At 39.9% G+C, this 26,189-nt stretch overlaps 1 protein-coding gene and 3 pseudogenes across 1 annotated transcript in view; 3 read left to right on the forward strand and 1 right to left on the reverse strand.

Moving 5' to 3' along the window:
- Window positions 1–26,189, reverse strand: part of LOC135510295 (tumor necrosis factor ligand superfamily member 10-like) — a 72,391-nt gene that overhangs the window by 4,340 nt on the left and 41,862 nt on the right. The window contains exons 3-4 of the mRNA XM_064931110.1: window positions 11,678–11,714; window positions 11,159–11,266 (exon numbers count right to left, since the gene is read on the reverse strand). Of these exons, the coding sequence (XP_064787182.1) occupies window positions 11,159–11,266; window positions 11,678–11,714 (145 nt within the window). The remainder of the gene's footprint in view (window positions 1–11,158; window positions 11,267–11,677; window positions 11,715–26,189) is intronic.
- Window positions 11,721–12,545, forward strand: LOC135510296 (uncharacterized protein DDB_G0271670-like; annotated as a pseudogene).
- LOC135510297 (uncharacterized protein DDB_G0271670-like) lies at window positions 14,184–15,485 on the forward strand (annotated as a pseudogene).
- Window positions 17,276–18,205, forward strand: LOC135511208 (uncharacterized protein DDB_G0271670-like; annotated as a pseudogene).

The following is a 26,189-nucleotide window of genomic DNA, read 5'->3' on the forward strand; positions in this document are numbered from 1 at the left end:
TATATCCAGTATTCTCTCTTCGTATCCAGTATTCTCTCTTCGTATCCAGTATTCTCTCTTCATATCCAGTCTTCTCTCTTCATATCCAGTATTCTCTCTCATATATCCAGTATTCTCTCTTCATATCCAGTATTCTCTCTTTGTATCCAGTATTCTCTCTTCGTATCCAGTATTCTCTCTTCGTATTCAGTATTCTCTCTTCATATCCAGTATTCTCTCTTCGTATCCAGTATTCTCTCTTCATATCCAGTATTCTCTCTTCGTATCCAGTATTCTCTCTTCGTATTCAGTATTCTCCCTTCATATCCAGTATTCTCTCTTCGTATCCAGTATTCTCTCTTCATATCCAGTATTCTCTCTTCGTATCCAGTATTCTCTCTTCGTATTCAGTATTCTCTCTTCATATCCAGTCTTCTCTCTTCATATCCAGTATTCTCTCTCATATATCCAGTATTCTCTCTTCATATCCAGTATTCTCTCTTCGTATCCAGTATTCTCTCTTCGTATCCAGTATTCTCTCTCATATATCCAGTATTCTCTCTTCGTATACAGTATTCTCTCTTCGTATCCAGTATTCTCTCTCATATATCCAGTATTCTCTCTCCATATCCAGTATTCTCTCTCCGTATCCAGTATTCTCTCTTCACATCCAGTATTCTTTCTTCGCATCCAGTATTCTCTCTTCATATCCAGTATTCTCTCTCATATATCCAGTATTCTCTCTTCGTATCCAGTATTCTGTCTTCGTATCCAGTATTCTCTCTCATATATCCAGTATTCTCTCTTCATATACAGTATTCTCTCTTCGCATCCAGTAATCTCTCTCATATATCCAGTATTCTCTCTTCGTATCCAGTATTCTCTCTCATATATCCAGTATTCTTTCTTCGTATCCAGGATTCTCTCTCATATATCCAGTATTCTCTCTTCGTATCCAGTATTCTCTCTTCATATCCAGTATTCTCTCTTCATATCCAGTATTCTCTCTTCATATCCAGTATTCTCTCTCATATATCCAGTATTCTCTCTTCGTATCCAGTATTCTCTCTTCGTATCCAGTCTTCTCTCTTCATATCCAGTATTCTCTCTCATATATCCAGTATTCTCTCTTCATATCCAGTATTCTCTCTTCGTATCCAGTATTCTCTCTTCGTATCCAGTATTCTCTCTTCATATCCAGTATTCTCTCTTCATATCCAGTATTCTCTCTTCGTATCCAGTATTCTCTCTTCATATCCAGTATTCTCTCTTCATATCCAGTATTCTCTCTTCATATCCAGTATTCTCTCTTCATATCCAGTATTCTCTCTCATATATCCAGTATTCTCTCTTCGTATCCAGTATTCTCTCTTTGTATCCAGTATTCTCTCTTCGTATCCAGTATTCTCTCTTCATATCCAGTATTCTCTCTCATATATCCAGTATTCTCTCTCATATATCCAGTATTCTCTCTTCGTATACAGTATTCTCTCTTCGTATCCAGTATTCTCTCTCATATATCCAGTATTCTCTCTCCATATCCAGTATTCTCTCTCCGTATCCAGTATTCTCTCTTCACATCCAGTATTCTTTCTTCGCATCCAGTATTCTCCTTTCATATCCAGTATTCTCTCTCATATATCCAGTATTCTCTCTTCGTATCCAGTATTCTGTCTTCGTATCCAGTATTCTCTCTCATATATCCAGTATTCTCTCTTCATATACAGTATTCTCTCTTCGCATCCAGTAATCTCTCTCATATATCCAGTATTCTCTCTTCGTATCCAGTATTCTCTCTCATATATCCAGTATTCTTTCTTCGTATCCAGGATTCTCTCTCATATATCCAGTATTCTCTCTTCGTATCCAGTATTCTCTCTTCATATCCAGTATTCTCTCTTCATATCCAGTATTCTCTCTTCATATCCAGTATTCTCTCTCATATATCCAGTATTCTTTCTTCGTATCAAGTATTCTCTCTCATATATCCAGTATTCTCTCTTCGTATCCAGTATTCTCTCTTCGTATCCAGTATTCTCTCTTCGTATCCAGTATTCTCTCTTCGTATCCAGTATTCTCTCTTCATATCCGGTATTCTCTCTTCGTATCCAGTATTCTCTCTTCATATCCAGTATTCTCTCTCATATATCCAGTATTCTCTCTTCATATCCAGTATTCTCTCTTCGTATCAAGTATTCTCTCTCATATATCCAGTATTCTCTCTTCGTATACAGTATTCTCTCTTCGTATACAGTATTCTCTCTTCATATCAAGTATTCTCTCTTCGTATCTAGTATTCTCTCTCATAACAAGTTTTCTCTCTTCGTATCTAGTATTCTCTCTCATAACAAGTTTTCTCTCTTCGTATCTAGTATTCTCTCTCATATATCCAGTATTCTCTCTTCGTATCCAGTATTCTCTCTCATATATCCAGTATTCTTTCTTCGTATCCAGTATTCTCTCTCATATATCCAGTATTCTCTCTTCATATCCAGTATTCTCTCTTCATATCCAGTATTCTCTCTTCGTATCCAGTATTCTCTCTCATAACAAGTTTTCTCTCTTCGTATCCAGTATTCTCTCTTCATATCCAGTATTATCTCTTCATATCCAGTATTCTCTCTTCGTATCCAGTATTCTCTCTTCGTATCCAGTATTCTCTCTTCATATCCAGTATTCTCTCTTCATATCCAGTATTCTCTCTTCATATCCAGTATTCTCTCTCATATATCCAGTATTCTCTCTTCGTATCCAGTATTCTCTCTTTGTATCCAGTATTCTCTCTTCGTATCCAGTATTCTCTCTTCGTATCCAGTATTCTCTCTCATATATCCAGTATTCTCTCTTCATATCCAGTATTCTCTCTTCATATCCAGTATTCTCTCTTCATATCCAGTATTCTCTCTCATATATCCAGTATTCTCTCTTCGTATCCAGTATTCTCTCTTCATATCCAGTATTCACTCCTCATATCCAGTATTCTCTCTTCATATCCAGTATTCTCTCTTCATATCCAGTATTCTCTCTTCGTATCTAGTATTCTCTCTTCTTATCTAGAATTCTCTCTCATATCAAGTTTTCTCTCTTCGTATCCAGTATTCTCTCTTCACATCCAGTATTCTTTCTTCGCATCCAGTAATCTCTCTCATATATCCAGTATTCTCTCTTCGTATTCAGTATTCTCTCTCATATATCCAGTATTCTCTCTTCGTATCCAGTATTCTCTCTTCGTATCCAGTATTCTCTCTTCATATCCAGTCTTCTCTCTTCATATCCAGTATTCTCTCTCATATATCCAGTATTCTCTCTTCATATCCAGTATTCTCTCTTTGTATCCAGTATTCTCTCTTCGTATCCAGTATTCTCTCTTCGTATTCAGTATTCTCTCTTCATATCCAGTATTCTCTCTTCGTATCCAGTATTCTCTCTTCATATCCAGTATTCTCTCTTCGTATCCAGTATTCTCTCTTCGTATTCAGTATTCTCCCTTCATATCCAGTATTCTCTCTTCGTATCCAGTATTCTCTCTTCATATCCAGTATTCTCTCTTCGTATCCAGTATTCTCTCTTCGTATTCAGTATTCTCTCTTCATATCCAGTCTTCTCTCTTCATATCCAGTATTCTCTCTCATATATCCAGTATTCTCTCTTCATATCCAGTATTCTCTCTTCGTATCCAGTATTCTCTCTTCGTATCCAGTATTCTCTCTCATATATCCAGTATTCTCTCTTCGTATACAGTATTCTCTCTTCGTATCCAGTATTCTCTCTCATATATCCAGTATTCTCTCTCCATATCCAGTATTCTCTCTCCGTATCCAGTATTCTCTCTTCACATCCAGTATTCTTTCTTCGCATCCAGTATTCTCTCTTCATATCCAGTATTCTCTCTCATATATCCAGTATTCTCTCTTCGTATCCAGTATTCTGTCTTCGTATCCAGTATTCTCTCTCATATATCCAGTATTCTCTCTTCATATACAGTATTCTCTCTTCGCATCCAGTAATCTCTCTCATATATCCAGTATTCTCTCTTCGTATCCAGTATTCTCTCTCATATATCCAGTATTCTTTCTTCGTATCCAGGATTCTCTCTCATATATCCAGTATTCTCTCTTCGTATCCAGTATTCTCTCTTCATATCCAGTATTCTCTCTTCATATCCAGTATTCTCTCTTCATATCCAGTATTCTCTCTCATATATCCAGTATTCTCTCTTCGTATCCAGTATTCTCTCTTCGTATCCAGTCTTCTCTCTTCATATCCAGTATTCTCTCTCATATATCCAGTATTCTCTCTTCATATCCAGTATTCTCTCTTCGTATCCAGTATTCTCTCTTCGTATCCAGTATTCTCTCTTCATATCCAGTATTCTCTCTTCATATCCAGTATTCTCTCTTCGTATCCAGTATTCTCTTCATATCCAGTATTCTCTCTTCATATCCAGTATTCTCTCTTCATATCCAGTATTCTCTCTTCATATCCAGTATTCTCTCTCATATATCCAGTATTCTCTCTTCGTATCCAGTATTCTCTCTTTGTATCCAGTATTCTCTCTTCGTATCCAGTATTCTCTCTTCATATCCAGTATTCTCTCTCATATATCCAGTATTCTCTCTCATATATCCAGTATTCTCTCTTCGTATACAGTATTCTCTCTTCGTATCCAGTATTCTCTCTCATATATCCAGTATTCTCTCTCCATATCCAGTATTCTCTCTCCGTATCCAGTATTCTCTCTTCACATCCAGTATTCTTTCTTCGCATCCAGTATTCTCCTTTCATATCCAGTATTCTCTCTCATATATCCAGTATTCTCTCTTCGTATCCAGTATTCTGTCTTCGTATCCAGTATTCTCTCTCATATATCCAGTATTCTCTCTTCATATACAGTATTCTCTCTTCGCATCCAGTAATCTCTCTCATATATCCAGTATTCTCTCTTCGTATCCAGTATTCTCTCTCATATATCCAGTATTCTTTCTTCGTATCCAGGATTCTCTCTCATATATCCAGTATTCTCTCTTCGTATCCAGTATTCTCTCTTCATATCCAGTATTCTCTCTTCATATCCAGTATTCTCTCTTCATATCCAGTATTCTCTCTCATATATCCAGTATTCTCTCTTCATATCCAGTATTCTCTCTTCGTATCCAGTATTCTCTCTTCATATCCAGTATTCTCTCTTCATATCCAGTATTCTCTCTTCATATCCAGTATTCTCTCTCATATATCCAGTATTCTCTCTTTGTATCCAGTATTCTCTCTTCGTATCCAGTCTTCTCTCTTCATATCCAGTATTCTCTCTCATATATCCAGTATTCTCTCTTCATATCCAGTATTCTCTCTTCGTATCCAGTATTCTCTCTTCATATCCAGTATTCTCTCTTCATATCCAGTATTCTCTCTTCGTATCCAGTATTCTCTCTTCATATCCAGTATTCTCTCTTCATATCCAGTATTCTCTCTTCATATCCAGTATTCTCTCTCATATATCCAGTATTCTCTCTTCGTATCCAGTATTCTCTCTTCGTATCCAGTCTTCTCTCTTCATATCCAGTATTCTCTCTCATATATCCAGTATTCTCTCTTCATATCCAGTATTCTCTCTTCGTATCCAGTATTCTCTCTTCGTATCCAGTATTCTCTCTTCATATCCAGTATTCTCTCTTCATATCCAGTATTCTCTCTTCGTATCCAGTATTCTCTCTTCATATCCAGTATTCTCTCTTCATATCCAGTATTCTCTCTTCATATCCAGTATTCTCTCTTCATATCCAGTATTCTCTCTCATATATCCAGTATTCTCTCTTCGTATCCAGTATTCTCTCTTTGTATCCAGTATTCTCTCTTCGTATCCAGTATTCTCTCTTCATATCCAGTATTCTCTCTCATATATCCAGTATTCTCTCTCATATATCCAGTATTCTCTCTTCGTATACAGTATTCTCTCTTCGTATCCAGTATTCTCTCTCATATATCCAGTATTCTCTCTCCATATCCAGTATTCTCTCTCCGTATCCAGTATTCTCTCTTCACATCCAGTATTCTTTCTTCGCATCCAGTATTCTCCTTTCATATCCAGTATTCTCTCTCATATATCCAGTATTCTCTCTTCGTATCCAGTATTCTGTCTTCGTATCCAGTATTCTCTCTCATATATCCAGTATTCTCTCTTCATATACAGTATTCTCTCTTCGCATCCAGTAATCTCTCTCATATATCCAGTATTCTCTCTTCGTATCCAGTATTCTCTCTCATATATCCAGTATTCTTTCTTCGTATCCAGGATTCTCTCTCATATATCCAGTATTCTCTCTTCGTATCCAGTATTCTCTCTTCATATCCAGTATTCTCTCTTCATATCCAGTATTCTCTCTTCATATCCAGTATTCTCTCTCATATATCCAGTATTCTCTCTTTGTATCCAGTATTCTCTCTTCGTATCCAGTCTTCTCTCTTCATATCCAGTATTCTCTCTCATATATCCAGTATTCTCTCTTCATATCCAGTATTCTCTCTTCGTATCCAGTATTCTCTCTTCGTATCCAGTATTCTCTCTTCATATCCAGTATTCTCTCTTCATATCCAGTATTCTCTCTTCGTATCCAGTATTCTCTCTTCATATCCAGTATTCTCTCTTCATATCCAGTATTCTCTCTTCATATCCAGTATTCTCTCTTCATATCCAGTATTCTCTCTCATATATCCAGTATTCTCTCTTCATATCCAGTATTCTCTCTTCATATCCAGTATTCTCTCTTCATATCCAGTATTCTCTCTCATATATCCAGTATTCTCTCTTCGTATCCAGTATTCTCTCTTCATATCCAGTATTCACTCCTCATATCCAGTATTCTCTCTTCATATCCAGTATTCTCTCTTCATATCCAGTATACTCTCTTCGTATCTAGTATTCTCTCTTCTTATCTAGTATTCTCTCTCATATCAAGTTTTCTCTCTTTGTATCTAGTATTCTCTCTCATATATCCAGTATTCTCTCTTCGTATCCAGTATTCTCTCTTCACATCCAGTATTCTTTCTTCGCATCCAGTAATCTCTCTCATATATCCAGTATTCTCTCTTCGTATTCAGTATTCTCTCTCATATATCCAGTATTCTCTCTTCGTATCCAGTATTCTGTCTTCGTATCCAGTATTCTCTCTCATATATCCAGTATTCTCTCTTCATATACAGTATTCTCTCTTCGCATCCAGTAATCTCTCTCATATATCCAGTATTCTCTCTTCGTATCCAGTATTCTCTCTCATATATCCAGTATTCTTTCTTCGTATCCAGGATTCTCTCTCATATATCCAGTATTCTCTCTTCGTATCCAGTATTCTCTCTTCATATCCAGTATTCTCTCTTCGTATCCAGTCTTCTCTCTTCATATCCAGTATTCTCTCTCATATATCCAGTATTCTCTCTTCATATCCAGTATTCTCTCTTCGTATCCAGTATTCTCTCTTCGTATCCAGTATTCTCTCTTCATATCCAGTATTCTCTCTTCATATCCAGTATTCTCTCTTCGTATCCAGTATTCTCTCTTCATATCCAGTATTCTCTCTTCATATCCAGTATTCTCTCTTCATATCCAGTATTCTCTCTTCATATCCAGTATTCTCTCTCATATATCCAGTATTCTCTCTTCATATCCAGTATTCTCTCTTCATATCCAGTATTCTCTCTTCATATCCAGTATTCTCTCTCATATATCCAGTATTCTCTCTTCGTATCCAGTATTCTCTCTTCATATCCAGTATTCACTCCTCATATCCAGTATTCTCTCTTCATATCCAGTATTCTCTCTTCATATCCAGTATACTCTCTTCGTATCTAGTATTCTCTCTTCTTATCTAGTATTCTCTCTCATATCAAGTTTTCTCTCTTTGTATCTAGTATTCTCTCTCATATATCCAGTATTCTCTCTTCGTATCCAGTATTCTCTCTTCACATCCAGTATTCTTTCTTCGCATCCAGTAATCTCTCTCATATATCCAGTATTCTCTCTTCGTATTCAGTATTCTCTCTCATATATCCAGTATTCTCTCTTCGTATCCAGTATTCTCTCTTCGTATCCAGTATTCTCTCTTCGTATCCAGTCTTCTCTCTTCATATCCAGTATTCTCTCTCATATATCCAGTATTCTCTCTTCATATCCAGTATTCTCTCTTCATATCCAGTATTCTCTCTTCGTATCCAGTATTCTCTCTTCGTATCCAGTATTCTCTCTCATATATCCAGTATTCTCTCTTCGTATACAGTAATCTCTCTCATATATCCAGTATTCTCTCTTCGTATCCAGTCTTCTCTCTTCATATCCAGTATTCTCTCTCCGTATCCAGTATTCTCTCTTCACATCCAGTATTCTTTCTTCGCATCCAGTATTCTCTCTTCATATCCAGTGTTCTCTCTCATATATCCAGTATTCTCTCTTCATATACAGTATTCTCTCTTCGCATCCAGTAATCTCTCTCATATATCCAGTATTCTCTCTTCGTATCCAGTATTCTCTCTCATATATCCAGTATTCTTTCTTCGTATCCAGTATTCTCTCTCATATATCCAGTATTCTCTCTTCGTATCCAGTATTCTCTCTTCATATCCAGTATTCTCTCTTCATATCCAGTATTCTCTCTTCATATCCAGTATTCTCTCTTCATATCCAGTATTCTCTCTTCATATCCAGTATTCTCTCTCATATATCCAGTATTCTCTCTTCGTATCCAGTATTCTGTCTTCGTATCCAGTCTTCTCTCTCATATATCCAGTATTCTCTCTTCGTATCCAGTATTCTCTCTTTGTATCCAGTATTCTCTCTTCGTATCCAGTATTCTCTCTTATATATCCAGTATTCTCTCTTCGTATCCAGTATTCTCTCTTCGTATCCAGTATTCTCTCTTCGTATCCAGTATTCTCTCTTCGTATTCAGTATTCTCTCTTCGTATCCAGTATTCTCTCTTCGTATCCAGTATTCTCTCTTCATATCCAGTATTCTCTCTTCGTATCCAGTATTCTCTCTTCGTATCCAGTATTCTCTCTTCATATCCAGTATTCTCTCTTCATATCCAGTATTCTCTCTTCGTATCCAGTATTCTCTCTTCATATCCAGTATTCTCTCTTCGTATCCAGTATTCTCTCTTCGTATCCAGTATTCTCTCTTATATATCCAGTATTCTCTCTTCATATCCAGTATTCTCTCTTCGTATCCAGTATTCTCTCTTCATATATTCAGTATTCTCTCTTCATATCCAGTATTCTCTCTTCGTATCCAGTATTCTCTCTTCGTATCCAGTATTCTCTCTTTGTATCCAGTATTCTCTCTTCGTATCCACTATTCTCTCTTCGTATCCAGTCTTCTCTCTTCGTATCCAGTATTCTCTCTTATATATCCAGTATTCTCTCTTCGTATCCAGTATTCTCTCTTCGTATCCAGTATTCTCTCTTCGTATTCAGTATTCTCTCTTCATATCCAGTATTCTCTCTTCGTATCCAGTATTCTCTCTTCGTATCCAGTATTCTCTCTTCGTATCCAGTCTTCTCTCTTCGTATCCAGTATTCTCTCTTATATATCCAGTATTCTCTCTTCGTATCCAGTATTCTCTCTTCGTATCCAGTATTCTCTCTTCGTATTCAGTATTCTCTCTTCATATCCAGTATTCTCTCTTCGTATCCAGTATTCTCTCTTCGTATCCACTATTCTCTCTTCGTATCCAGTATTCTCTCTTCGTATCCAGTATTCTCTCTTCATATCCAGTATTCTCTCTTCGTATCCAGTATTCTCTCTCATATATCCAGTATTATCTCTTCATATCCAGTATTCTCTCTTCATATCCAGTATTCTCTCTTCATATCCAGTATTCTCTCTTCATATCCAGTATTCTCTCTTCATATCCAGTTGAACAAGGGTAATTTAATATCCCATCTATTGTCTATAAAACCTGATGATTATGACTCTGAAGAACTAAATCCTACTGGACAGTGCTCGGTGATGACATAAAATACATGTGTACATTCTTGTGTGTGTGTGTGTGTGTGTGTGTGTGTGTGTGTGTGTGTGTGTGTGTGTGTGTGTGTGTGTGTGTGTGTGTGTGTGTTTCCCTCCCTCTTTCTCACAGCTATGATTCCAGTAATGTCAGTCATCGTCTTTTAACTGGCCTGGAATGAACTTCCTTACTGCCTCACAAGGAGATCCAGGGGTATCTTCAATATAGGAAACTTAACCCAGATCAGTTATATCCTTATGGGAAAAGCAGGTGAATGATTGAGTCCTTTGCTTCCTCTCTACTGACTACCCACTGGGTACAGACATCAGTTCAACGTCTAGTTTTGATTTACATTTGGTTGAGTTGTCAACTAACGTGAATTCAATGTGAAAAGCAACAAAACATTAGGCTGGATTTAGGTTGATTACTTTAAAATTTTATTCAACGTTATCATTGAATTTGTTTGTTGAAATGACGTGGAAACAACGTTGATTCAACCAGTTTTTGCCCAGTGGGTTTTGACTAACAGAGGCCGTGGCCTGAGAGAGAGAGAGCGATGTCCAGTATGGTTATTTTGACCCTTGGTTATTGTTGCTACTCTTGTCCCGTTGACAATTTTGAATCTTATTATTTTCATATTGTAAATATCCAAGGTAAGCTTTGGCAATATATACATTGTTACATCCCATAAATCAAATTGAATTGAATTGAAATTGAGAGAGAGATGATAGTAATAACATCATAACACTAGTCAAACCTGCCTACGCCCTGCTGTATACATACAATAAACTGATACTGTACACACACACACACACACACATATGCACACACACACTGATACTGCACAGATAGACACACAAACATATTCATAATAAACTCTGCTGAAAGAACAAACAGGCATTATCTTTTTGGAATCTTGATTGACCTGTTCTCTCTTTCTATCTCTCCCTCTTTCTCTCCCTCTTTCTTTCTATCGCTCCCTCTTTCTTTCTATCTCTCCCTCTTTCTCTCCCTCTTTCTTTCTATCGCTCTCCCTCTTTCTCTCTCTCTTTCTTTCTCTCCCTCTTTCTTTTTCTTTCTTTATTTCTTTCTCTCTCTCTTTCTTTCTTTCTTTCTCTCTTTCTCTCTTTCTTTCTTTCTCTCTTTTTATTTTTCTGTCTCTCTCACACACACAAACACACTCTGCTCACCTTGAGCACTGCTGTCTCTGAGGGTCAGGTGGGCTGACGGACGCTGGGTCACAGAGGTCGCAAACTTTGACCCGGAAGTGTTGAAGGTGCGAGGTAACGTTCTCGCTTCTGATAGAGGCGGAGAAATCCGTCATTATTATATAATTATCATCACCATCAACATCCTCATCACCATCATAAAAAAAATATATTTTAGATTCAGTGCCATGATATCTACCATTAGAGTTGTGATTGTTGTCATTGTTTCTAAGAGTCAAGGGTCACGTGTAAGTCAGGCAGGTACATTGTGTATGTATTTGTAAAGACAAACATTTTGTTTTAGATATCAAAATCATGATACAGAGTATGTACAGATGTACAGGTATGTACAGAGTTGTTATTGCTTATGAGTGTCAACCAATGGTCATGCATGTATAGTATGATAGGGGATAGGTGTACCAGTGGAGTTTGAAATGTTGTCATTGTATACGACTGTCAACCAAAGGTCATGCATATAGACAACTTGAAAGACTGACTCACCCTGAAACGTCTGCTTGGAGATTATGTTCTCGGTCACCTGTAAAATAAACATAAAGATGTCTCATGAAAACAGTTGGCTCATGGACATCAACACCGTCATCACTATCATCGTCAAAACCATCATCACTACCGTCATCATCATCACTACCATCATCACTACATCATCATCGTTACCATCATCATCATCATCATTACTACCATCATCATCATCACTACCATCATCATCACTACATCATCATCGTTACCATCATCATCACCATCAGTATCATCATCATCATCATCATCACTACCATCATCATCATCACTACCATCATCATCATCACTACCATCATCATCATCATCATTACTACCATCATCATCATCATAACTACCATCATCATCATAACTACCATTATCATAATCACTACCATCATCATCATCATCATCACTACCATCATCATCATCACTACCATCATCATCATCATCACTACCATCATCATCATCACTACCATCATCATCGTCATTACTACCATCATCATCATCATCACAACCATCATCATCATCATCACTACCATCATCGTCATCATTACTACCATCATCATTACTACCATCATCATCATCACTACCATCATCATCATCATCACTACCATCAGCATCATTACTACCATCATCATCATCATCATTACTACCATCATCATCATCATCATCATCATTATCATCACTACCATTATCATCATCATCACTACCATCATCATCATCACAACCATTATCATCATCACTACCATCATCATCATCACTACCATCATCATCATCATCACAACCATCATCATCATCATCGCTACCATTATCATCATCATCACTACCATCATCATCATCACTACCATCATCATCATCACAGCCATTACCATCATCATCCATCATCATCACCATTATCATCACTACCATTATCATCATCATCACTACCATCATCATCATCATCATCATCATCATCATCACTACCATTATAATCATCATCATCATCATCATCACTACCATCATCACCATTAGCATCACTACCATCATCATCACTAGCACTATAATCATCACTATCAGTTACATGCTCTAATTTAGTTTCTCTCTGATACCATTTCTCTGGCATGTACTGTAGTCTTGATTTCCTCAAGTTAAAAACACTTAGAAAGTTAAGCTGTCATCTCATAACATATCACAATGAATCTCTCCCTCCCTCACTTTATCACTCACTCACACTCCATCCATCCTGCTCACATCTCTGTTTAATCTCTCTCTCCCATCCCTCACTCCTTTGACGGAACACTTCAACCAGAACACCTGGGTTCTGCTGCTTTCCATCTCTCCCTCTCTCTCTCTCTCTCTCCCTCTCTGTCTCTCTGTCTCTCTCTCTCTCTCTCTGGCTCTCTCTGGCTCTCTCTCTCTCTACCATCATCATCATCATCATTACTACCATTATCATCACTACCATTATCATCACTACCATTATCATCATCATCACTACCATCAGCATCATTACTACCATCATCATCATCATTACTACCATCATCATCATTATCATCACTACCATTATCATCATCATCACTACCATCATCATCATCATCACTACCATCATCATCACTACCATCATCATCATCATCATCATCATTACTACCATCATCATCATCATCATCACAGCCATCATCATCATCACAACCATCATCATCATCATCACTACCATTATCATCATCATCACTACCATCATCATCATTACAGCCATTATCATCATCACTACCACCATCATCATCATCATCATCATCATCATCACTGCCATTATCATCATCATCACTACCATTATCATCAGCATCACTACCATCGTCATCATTATCATTATCATCATCATCATCATCATCATCATCATCATCACTACCATCATCATCATCACTACCATTATCACCATTAGCATCACTACCATTATCATCATCATTACTACCATTATAATCATCATCATCATCACTACCATCATCACCATTAGCATCACTAGCACTATAATCATCACTATCAGTTACATGCTCTAGTTTAGTTTCTCCCTGATACCATTTCTCTGGCATGTACTGTAGTCTTGATTTCCTCAAGTTAAAAACACTTAGAAAGTTAAGCTGTCATCTCATAACATATCACAATGAATCTCTCCCTCCCTCACTTTATCACTCACTCACTCACTCACACTCCATCCATCCTGCTCACATCTCTGTTTAATCTCTCTCTCCCATCCCTCACTCCTTTGAAGGAACACTTCAACCAGAACACCTGGGTTCTGCTGCTTTCCATCTCTCTCTTTCCCTCTCTCTCCCTCTCTCTCTCTCTGGCTCTCTCTCTCTCTCTACCCTCATCATCATCATCATTACTACCAACATCATCACAACCATTATCATCACTACCATTATCATCACTACCATTATCATCATCATCACTACCATCATCATCACAGCCATTATCATCATCACAGCCATTATCATCATCACTACCATTATCATCATCACTACCACCATCATCATCATCATCATCATCATCATCATCATCATCATCATCATCATCATCATCACAGCCATTATCATCATCACTACCATCATCATCATCACAGCCATTATCATCATCACTACCATCATCATCATCACAGCCATTATCATCATCACTACCATCATCATCATCATCACTACCATCATCATCATCACTACCATTATCATCATCATCACCATCACAACCATTATCATCATCATCACAACTATTATCATCATCATCACTACCATCATCATCATCATCATGATCACTAACATCATCATCATCACTACCATCATCATCATCACTACCATCATCATCATCATTACTACCAGCATCATCCTAACTACCATCATCATCACAACCATTATCATCATCACTACCATCATCATCATCATCATGATCACTAACATCATCATCATCATCATCACTACCATCATCATCATCACTACTCTCATCATCATCATCATTACTACCAGCATCATCATCACTACCATCATCATCATCATTACTACCAGCATCATCCTAACTACCATCATCATCACAACCGTTATCATCATCACTACCATCATCATCATCATCATCACTACCATCATCATCATCACTACTCTCATCATCATCATCATTACTACCAGCATCATCATCACTACCATCATCATCATCATTACTACCAGCATCATCCTAACTACCATCATCATCACAACCGTTATCATCATCACTACCATCATCATCATCATCATGATCACTAACATCATCATCATCATCACAGCCATTATCATCATCACTACCATCATCATCATCACTACCATCATCATCATCATCATCACTACCATCATCATCATCACTACCATTATCATCACTACCATTATCATCACCATCACAACCATTATCAGCATCATCATCACAACTATTATCATCATCATCACTACCATCATCATCATCACTACCATCATCATCATCACTACCATTATCATCACTACCATTATCATCACCATCACAACCATTATCAGCATCATCATCACAACTATTATCATCATCATCACTACCATCATCATCATCATCATGATCACTAACATCATCATCATCACTACCATCATCATCATCACTACCATCATCATCATCATTACTACCAGCATCATCCTAACTACCATCATCATCACAACCATTATCATCATCACTACCATCATCATCATCATCATGATCACTAACATCATCATCATCATCATCACTACCATCATCATCATCACTACTCTCATCATCATCATCATTACTACCAGCATCATCATCACTACCATCATCATCATCATTACTACCAGCATCATCACTGTTCCTGTTCCCAAGAAAGCTAAGGTAACTGAGCTAAACGACGACTACCGACGACTACCGCCCCGTAGCACTCACTTCCGTCATCATGAAGTGCTTTGAGAGACTAGTCAAGGACCATATCACCTCCACCCTACCTGACACCCTAGACCCACTCCAATTTGCTTACCGCCCAAATAGGTCCACAGACGATGCAATCTCAACCACACTGCACACTGCCCTAACCCATCTGGACAAGAGGAATACCTATGTGAGAATGCTGTTCATCGACTACAGCTCGGCATTCAACACCATAGTACCCTCCAAGCTCGTCATCAAGCTCGAGACCCTGGGTCTCGACCCCGCCCTGTGCAACTGGGTACTGGACTTCCTGACGGGCCGCCCCCAGGTGTTGAGGGTAGGCAACATCATCTCCTCCCCGCTGATCCTCAACACTAGGGCCCCACAAGGGTGCGTTCTGAGCCCTCTCCTGTACTCCCTGTTCACCCACGACTGCGTGGCCACGCACGCCTCCAACTCAATCATCAAGTTTGCTGACGACACAACAGTGGTAGGCTTGATTACCAACAACAACGAGACGGCCTACAGGGAGGAGGTGAGGGCCCTCGGAGTGTGGTGTCAGGAAAATAACCTCACACTCAACGTCAACAAAACTAAAGAGATGATTGTGGACTTCAGGAAACAGCAGAGGGAACACCCCCCTATCCACATCGATGGAACAGTAGTGGAGAGGGTAGCAAGTTTTAAGTTCCTCGGCATACACATCACAGACAAACTGAATTGGTCCACTCACACAGACAGCATCGTGAAGAAGGCGCAGCAGCGCCTCTTCAACCTCAGGAGGCTGAAGAAATTCGGCTTGTCACCAAAAGCACTCACAAACTTCTACAGATGCACAATCGAGAGCATCCTGGCGGGCTGTATCACCGCCTGGTACGGCAACTGCTCCGCCCTCAACCGTAAGGCTCTCCAGAGGGTAGTGAGGTCTGCACAACGCATCACCGGGGTCAAACTACCTGCCCTCCAGGACACCTACACCACCCGATGTTACAGGAAGGCCATAAAGATCATCAAGGACATCAACCACCCGAGCCACTGCCTGTTCACCCCGCTATCATCCAGAAGGCGAGGTCAGTACAGGTGCATCAAAGCTGGGACCGAGAGACTGAAAAACAGCTTCTATCTCAAGGCCATCAGACTGGTAAACAGCCACCACTAACATTGAGTGGCTGCTGCCAACACACTGACACTGATTCAACTCCAGCCACTTTAATAATGGGAATTGATGGGAAATGATGTAAATATATCACTAGCCACTTTAAACAATGCTACCTTATATAATGTTACTTACCCTACATTATTCATCTCATATGCATACGTATATACTGTACTCTATATCATCGACTGCATCCTTATGTAATACATGTATCACTAGTCACTTTAACTATGCCACTTTGTTTACATACTCATCTCATATGTATATACTGTACTCGATACCATCTACTGTATCTTGCCTATGCTGCTCTGTACCATCACTCATTCATATATCCTTTTGTACATATTCTTTATCCCCTTACACTGTGTATAAGACAGTAGTTTAGGAATTGTTAGTTAGATTACTTGTTGGTTATTACTGCATTGTCGGAACTAGAAGCACAAGCATTTCGCTACGCTCGCATTAACATCTGCTAACCATGTGTATGTGACAAATAAAATTTGATTTGATTTGATTTGACATCATCACTACCATCATCATCATCATTACTACCAGCATCATCATCATTACTACCATCATTAGCATCATTACTACCATCATCATCATCATCACTACCATTATCATCATCATCACTACCATCATCATCACAACCATTATCACCATCACTATCATCATCATCACTACCATCATCATCATCACTACCATTATCATCATCATCATCATCATCACAACCATTATCATCATCACTACCATCACCATCATCATCACTACCATCACCATCATCATCACTACCATCATCATCATCACTACCATCATCATCATCATCATCATCACTACCATTATCATCATCATCACTGCCATCATCATCATCACTACCATCATCATCATCATCATCATCATCATCACTACCACCATCATCATCATCATCATCATCTTCACAACCATTATCACCATCACTATCATCATCATCACTACCATCATCATCATCACTACCATTATCATCATCATCATCACTACCATCATCATCATCACTACCATCATCATCATCATCATCACTACCATTATCATCATCATCACTGCCATCATCATCATCACTACCATTATCATCATCATCACTACCATCATCATCATCACTACCATTACCATCATCATCATCACTACCATTATCATCATCATCATCACTACCATCATCATCATCACTACCATCATCATCATCACTACCATTATCATCATCATCATCACTACCATCATCATCACTACCATTATCATCATCATCATCACTACCATCATCATCATCATCATCATCATCATCATCACTACCATTGTCATTATCATCATCACTACCATTATCATCATCATCATCATCATCATCACTACCATCATCATCATTACCATTATAATCATCATCATCACTACCATCATCACCATTAGCATCACTACCATCATCATCACTAGCACTATAATCATCACTATCAGTTACATGCTCTAGTTTAGTTTCTCCCTGATACCATTTCTCTGGCATGTACTGTAGTCTTGATTTCCTCAAGTTAAAAACACTTAGAAAGTTAAGCTGTCATCTCATAACATATCACAATGAATCTCTCCCTCCCTCACTTTATCACTCACTCACTCACACTCCATCCATCCTGCTCACATCTCTGTTTAATCTCTCTCTCCCATCCCTCACTCCTTTGACGGAACACTTCAACCAGAACACCTGGGTTCTGCTGCTTTCCATCTCTCTCTCTCTCTCTCTCTCTCTCTGGCTCTCTCTCTCCACCTCTGTCTTTACCTCTGTCTCTACCTCTACCCCTGTCTCTCTACCTCTACCTCTCTACCTCTACTGCTCTCTCTGCCTCTACCTCTAACTCTCTCTACCTCTCTCTCTCTCTCTACCTCTTCCTTTCTCTCTCTCTACCTCTACCTTTCTCTCTCTCTACCTCTACCTCCACGTCTCTATACCGCTCTCGCTCTCTCTCTCTCTCCCTCATTCTGTTCTTCCTCATGCTAGTCTGCCCCACCCCCTTGCTGAGTCGTATCGATGGTCTGTTTCTTGGCAGTGTTTTGCTTCCGAACCTCCACCATACCCTGAGCCAGCTGCTCGACCCGACGTGCTGCTCGACCCAACGTGATTCTCGACCCAACGTGCTGCTCGACCCAACGTGCTTCTCGACCCAACGTGCTGCTCAACCCAACGTGCTGCCCGACCCAACGTGCTGCTCAACCCAACGTGCAGCTCGACCCGACGTGCCGCTCAACCCAAGAGCTCAGTGTGTATGTGCGTCCACCCACCCATGTGTATGACTTAGGGAGAGCCTAAGCAGAGAAACAGAGACTGAGTGGTTGAATGCTTGGCTGAACAAAGCAAAGCCAGCCAGGCCCCAAGGCTCCCCTCCTCAACCCCAGGTTCCACTGCTCCTCCGAGCAGAACATTGCCAGCACATGGCTTCAATGGAGAAAATAATGGGTTTCAGACTCACCACAGCATGCAGCAGAGGGTTACAGACTCACTACAGCATGCAGCAGAGGGTTTCAGACTCACTACAGCATTCAGCAGAGGGTTACAGACTCACTACAGCATTCAGCAGAGGGTTACAGACTCACTACAGCATGCAGCAGAGGGTTTCAGACTCACTACAGCATGCAGCAGAGGGTTTCAGACTCACTACAGCATTCAGCAGAGGGTTTCAGACTCACTACAGCATGCAGCAGAGGGTTTCAGACTCACTACAGCATGCAGCAGAGGGTTTCAGACTCACTACAGCATGCAGCAGAGGGTTACAGACTCACTACAGCATGCAGCAGAGGGTTACAGACTCACTACAGCATGCAGCAGAGGGTTACAGACTCACTACAGCATGCAGCAGAGGGTTTCAGACTCACCACAGCATGCAGCAGAGTAGTGTGTGTGTGTGTGTGTGTGTGTGTGTGTGTGTGTGTGTGTGTGTGTGTGTGTGTGTGTGTGTGTGTGTGTGTGTAGTGTAGTGTACTCAGTGTGTGTGTAGTCTACTCAGTGTGTGTAGTGTACTATGTGTGTGTGTTGTGTATTCAGTGTGTGTCTGTGTAGTGTACTCAGTGTATGTGTGTAGTGTACTTAGTGTATGTGTGTGTAGCGTACTCAGTGTGTGCAGTGTAGTGTAGTGTAGTGTAGTGTGGTGTACTCGGTGTGTATTGTAGTGTAGTGTGGTGTACTCAGTGTGTGTGTAGTGTACTATGTGTAGTGTAGTGTACTGTGTGTCGTGTACTCAGTGTGTAGTGTAGTGTAGTGTACTCAGTGTGTAGTGTAGTGTACTCAGTGTGTAGTGTAGTGTAGTGTACTCAGTGTGTAGTGTAGTGTACTCAGTGTGTAGTGTAGTGTACTCAGTGTGTAGTGTAGTGTAGTGTACTCAGTGTGTAGTGTAGTGTAATGTGGTGTAGTGCACTCGGTGTGTAGTGTAGTGTATTCAGTATGTAGTGTAGTGTATTCAGTGTGTAGTGTACTCAGTGTGTAGTGTAGTGTAGTGTACTCAGTGTGTAGTGTAATGTGGTGTAGTGTACTCGGTGTGTAGTGTAGTGTACTCGGTGTGTAGTGTGGTGTACTCAGTGTGTAGTGTATTGTTGCGGGGTGTAGAGTACTCAGTGTGTAGTGTAGTGTAGTGTACTCAGTGTGTAGTGTGGTGTGGTGTCCTCAGTGTGTAATGTGGTTTAGTGCACTCAGTGTGTAGTGTAGTGTAGTATAGTGTGGTGTAGTGTACTTGGTGTGTAGTGTAGTGTAGTGTAGTGCACTCAGTGTGTAGTGTGGTGTACTCCGTGTGCAGTGTAGTGTGGTGTCGTGTAATCAGTGTGTAGTGTAGTGTAGTGTACTCAGTGTGTAGTGTGGTGTAGTGTACTCAGTGTGTAGTGTGGTGTGGTGTAGTGTACTCAGTGTGTAGTGTGGTGTAATCAGTGTGTAGTGTACTCAGTGTGTAGTGTAGTGTACTCAGTGTGTGTGAAGTGTACTCCGTGTGTAGTGTACTCAGTGTGTGTGTAGTGTACTCAGTGTGTAGTGTAGTATAGTCAGTGTGTGTTCAGTGTGTGTGTAGTGTGGTGTAGTGTACGCAGTGTGTGTAGTTTAGTTTTGTGTACTCCGTTTGTGTAGTGTACTCGGTGTGTAGTGTGGTATAGTGTACTCAGTGTGTAGTGTGGTGTAGTGTACTCAGTGTGTAGTGTGGTGTAGTGTACTCAGTGTGTAGTGTGGTGTAGTGTACTCAGTGTGTAGTATGGTGTAGTGTACTCAGTGTAGTGTGGTGTAGTGTACTCAGTGTGTAGTGTAGTGTGGTGTAGTGTACTCAGTGTATAGTGTGGTATAGTGTACTCAGTGTGTAGTGTGGTGTAGTGTACTCAGTGTGTAGTGTAGTGTGGTGTAATCCGTGTGCAGTGTGGTGTAGTGTACTCAGTGTGTAGTGTAGTGTAGTGTACTCAGTGTGTAGTGTGGTGTAGTGTACTCAGTGTGTAGTATGGTGAAGTGTACTCAGTGTGTAGTGTGGTGTAGTGTACTCAGTGTGTAGTGTAGTGTAGTGTACTCAGTGTGTAGTGTAGTGTGGTGTAGTGTACTCAGTGTGTAGTGTAGTGTACTCAGTGTGTAGTGTGGTGTAGTGTACTCAGTGTGTAGTGTGGTGTAGTGTACTCAGTGTGTAGTGTGGTGTAGTGTACTCAGTGTGTAGTGTAGTGTAGTGTAGTGTAGTGTAATCCGTGTGTAGTGTGGTGTAGTGTACTCAGTGTGTAGTGTGGTGTAGTGTACTCAGTGTGTAGTGTGGTATAGTGTACTCAGTGTGTAGTGTGGTGTGGTGTAGTGTAGTGTACTCAGTGTGTGTTCTGTGGGGAGTTTCCTGGAATTTGCCCACCTGGAAGCAATCATCTTCGAGGTCATGACAGAGCCTCTCAGTCTCGCGCCACCAAAATACTTCCCCCGGTAAACGAACCATGGAACCATTGAGAGCGACACTGACCTAAGACATAGTTAACATTTCTGACGTCTCAAGTTGCCCGTCAGGTGATACTTGTTATAGTGTATGTCTAATTTTATGTCTTACAATGAGGAAAGGCATTTGCTTTCACACTGCAGTTTTGGTTTTATAGCACTGAGAGCAAAAAGCTGTGTTCTAAATGTGATGAAGGTCAAAGTTAAGAGATTTGATAACAACCATAAGAGTAACACCCCCAGCTGCACAAACAACAACAAACAGACTACGGCTTCAACCTTTCACCCTTCCTACAGAGGCCCTTGTAAAACACACAGAGCCCCGCAGAGAAAAAACAGAGAAACAAAGGTCCCGACTCTTAAGATGATTCTGTGCAGAAGCCTTCTGGGCCAATAACCAAAGCAAGACAAAGTAGGATGTTATGTTATTCATTATGATCTTAAATCCTAAACTGATCCTGGATCAGCAACACTCCTCGTCTGAGACGCTTTGTGAATATGGTCGCTGATCTCAGAAAGAGATTACGGAGTCTGGATTTAATGAACATTCTTATAAGACGTTTTCTAAATGTGCCCTTTGCATGCACCTCAGAATTTTCTGAAGAACTTTTATGTGATTTTTCTTTTTATGAAGCTTCTTCTCGTCAAAATAGTTTTTTAGTGAATCCATGCCCCAGTTACTAACTGGAAAAGTGAGTGAAGAAGGAGGGGACAGGGAGAGGGAAAGACAAGTATGCACATGAAGGAGTATTAGTCCTTCTCTGGGAGTTTAGCTGTTGCTGGAAATACAATACTATAATATGTGTGTGTGTGTGTGTGTGTGTGTGTGTGTGTGTGTGTGTGTGTGTGTGTGTGTGTGTGTGTGTGTGTGTGTGTGTGTGTGTGTGTGTGTGTGTGTGTGTGGTGCAGGTTTGGACCAGTTTTACCTCTGTATGGCATGAAAAGGGAAACGTATCTTACTATAATCTACTCTAAGAAGTTACTATTTCCCCTGTTCTTTCACCAGGGTTTATAATTAATAAGTAACTTATACCTCCTTTAAGAGACAGATATAGAAATATGATAGATAGAACGGACGTGGTCTGAGGGCTATACAGACACAGAACCCTATCTAGTATTATGGCTCTGCTAAACTGAAGCGTTACTGTATCAACAATAGAAATGTAAAGCTCATTTCAGATTGAGACGCCATACGCAGCAGCGTTCACCGTGAACGCAGTCTCCACTAAAGCGTGAACATTGCCTTTAAATTTAAATCACGCTGTAAAGCTGAACTTCCGCGTACGGATTGAATAGAGCCCGTAGCCTAGTTAAAGTGACTTACCCCCAACCCCCGTTCTATAAGCAGGCGCTATAATTAATGAGTACTTTTAAAGCTGGAATTAGCGGTGAAACGGCCACGTCCGTTTGCGATACGACAACAACAACGTTACTTCAATAGAACGGCAGAGTATGATTTCTTTTTCTTCTTCTCCCCGAACCTGCATACTCATGTCAATCAAACGAAAACAACATCAAATGCGCCTGGGGCGTCCAGTGGCGCCTATCGTGGATCTCAGCTTTAAAAGACAGCTGGAAATAGAGGAAGTGTCTGAGTGATACACATATCTGTGTTTAAGGCACGGACAGGGAATCTGATCTAGATCTAATCTACTTTATGAGGTTACTGTGTCTCTCTTTCGGCAGGACCAATTATTTAATCATTCATTTATACCCTTCCTTTATTTTTATTTATACCTTTATTTAACAAGACAAGTCAGTTAAGAACAAATTATTATTTACAATGACAGTCTCCTTTAGGAGGTAGAAATATAGTAGACAGAATGGACACGGTCTGAGAATGTACAGCATTGAGAGTGAGATCTAGTCTAAAATCTACTATAAGAAGTTACTGTTTCTCTCTTTCAGCAACATTTAATAGGTACCTCCCTTAGACATAGTAGATACCATCTGGGATTGAGTTCAGGAATACTTTTGAGTCTAATCTACTTTAAGAAGTTACTCTTTATCTCTGTCTGTCTTTCAGCAGTGGTGATGATTTAATAATTAACTTATACCCTCCTTTAGGAGGTAGAAATATAGTCGACAGAAAGGACACGGTCTGAGATTGACTGTACAGCATTGAGAGTGGGAGGGAAACCTATCTAGTCTAACATTTACACCAATAAGATACTGTTTCTCTCTGTCTTTCTTTCAGTAACTTATACTGTACCTACTAGACACAGAAATTCAGTAGAATTATTTAATTTAAAGAAATGCAGAAATCGCTCCGACATTTCTTGGTTGCTAAATTCCTTTTGGTTCTCCTAAATTCAATTTTTTTTATGACATAACAAGCAAGTATAGTGTAGAGAGTCCTTGTACCATCTAAACCACTGTTTTTTATATTTTCACTTGTTTGAAGCTGGTGTACAAAACTGAAAGTAAAAGAGGCAAAAACTAAACTTAAACAGGACGCATAGAATTAGAGCACATAGAACAGTTCTACCGTTTCTTAGCCTTGTTTTCAATGAGAATAACAGATCTATAACTCACATTTCTATGTGACACTTTATCTGGCCTAAAGGTCTATGACACACAACTGACTAATCACAGAGAACGAAGGAGAACAAATAGAGAGTGTGGGGGAAAAAGAGAAGAGGACGGAGAAGAGAGAGAGAGAGATTGTGTTTGTTTTTTTATAGATTGGTGACAGTTTCCATTCGACCTGCCTGAAAACGACCGTATTCACACACAAACATAGAATAATTAACAGCCTCAAAGATCTGAGAACAATTATATAATTATATTTCTACAACCTCGGCGTCACAAACACACATTGGCATCGCCTCATTGGGGACTTTTTCCGTGGATGTGTGTGCGTGTGTAACGCTCTGTCGAGCAGGACAGATCCCGGGCGTGGATATATACCATGCCTGTCTGACAGTCTCATGATGATAACCACTCTACTGGAGTTTCCAGTCCTCTGTATACTTCTCCTACATGATGCTGCTGAAGCGCTCTTTACAATAGCCCCCCCCCCACTATATATTATATGCACCCCATGCAACGACCAAGCTACCCCTTAGACACCTCAGTGAAAAATGTCTGGTGCCTCCACTGTCTACAGTAGGTAGATAACTGAAATGTCTGGTGCCTCCACTGTCTACAGTAGGTAGATAACTGAAATGTCTGGTGCCTCCACTGTCTACAGTAGGTAGATAACTGAAATGTCTGGTACCTCCACTGTCTACAGTAGGTAGATAACTGAAATGTCTGGTGCCTCCACTGTCTACAGTAGGTAGATAACTGAAATGTCTGGTCCCTCCACTGTCTACAGTAGGTAGATAACTGAAATGTCTGGTACCTCCACTGTCTACAGTAGGTAGATAACTGAAATGGTTGGTACCTCCACTGTCTACAGTAGGTAGATAACTGAAATGTCTGGTGCCTCCACTGTCTACAGTAGGTAGATAACTGAAATGTCTGGTGCCTCCACTGTCTACAGTAGGTAGATAACTGAAATGTCTGGTACCTCCACTGTCTACAGTAGGTAGATAACTGAAATGTCTGGTACCTCCACTGTCTACAGTAGGTAGATAACTGAAATGTCTGGTCCCTCCACTGTCTACAGTAGGTAGATAACTGAAATGTCTGGTGCCTCCACTGTCTACCGTAGGTAGATAACTGAAATGTCTGGTCCCTCCACTGTCTACAGTAGGTAGATAACTGAAATGTCTGGTGCCTCCACTGTCTACCGTAGGTAGATAACTGAAATGTCTGGTACCTCCACTGTCTACAGTAGGTAGATAACTGAAATGTCTGGTGCCTCCACTGTCTACAGTAGGTAGATAACTGAAATGTCTGGTGCCTCCACTGTCTACAGTAGGTAGATAACTGAAATGTCTGGTACCTCCACTGTCTACAGTAGGTAGATAACTGAAATGTCTGGTCCCTCCACTGTCTACAGTAGGTAGATAACTGAAATGTCTGGTACCTCCACTGTCTACAGTAGGTAGATAACTGAAATGTCTGGTACCTCCACTGTCTACAGTAGGTAGATAACTGAAATGTCTGGTCCCTCCACTGTCTACAGTAGGTAGATAACTGAAATGTCTGGTGCCTCCACTGTCTACAGTAGGTAGATAACTAAAATGTCTGGTACCTCCACTGTCTACATTAATATCACCGAAACAGATAACTAAAGGACCTGGATTTAAACTTTTGTTCAACCAGTAGCTTTGATCGGTTGGTTTCATTTGACTGAAAACCCTGTGAGTATAGCTGTGCCATAGCAGTGTGTTTGGAAAGGTACACTAGAATATGTAGTGATACGTTTAAACTTCAACAGATTGGCATTGTCAAGTCTGAATTCAATCTATCGAGAGTTTTCCCTTCTTACTTGGGGAACTATCTTACATCCTGTCCTCCACTGTTTGTAGTTGTGTGAGGTATGTCCTAAGAAACTGACAAGTCTCCTAAATTACTCATCGTTATGAGTTATATCACATTGGCAGACATTCGTTGGC

The sequence above is a fragment of the Oncorhynchus masou genome, chromosome 23, assembly GCF_036934945.1.
Source record: "Oncorhynchus masou masou isolate Uvic2021 chromosome 23, UVic_Omas_1.1, whole genome shotgun sequence".
Lineage (NCBI taxonomy): Eukaryota > Metazoa > Chordata > Actinopteri > Salmoniformes > Salmonidae > Oncorhynchus > Oncorhynchus masou.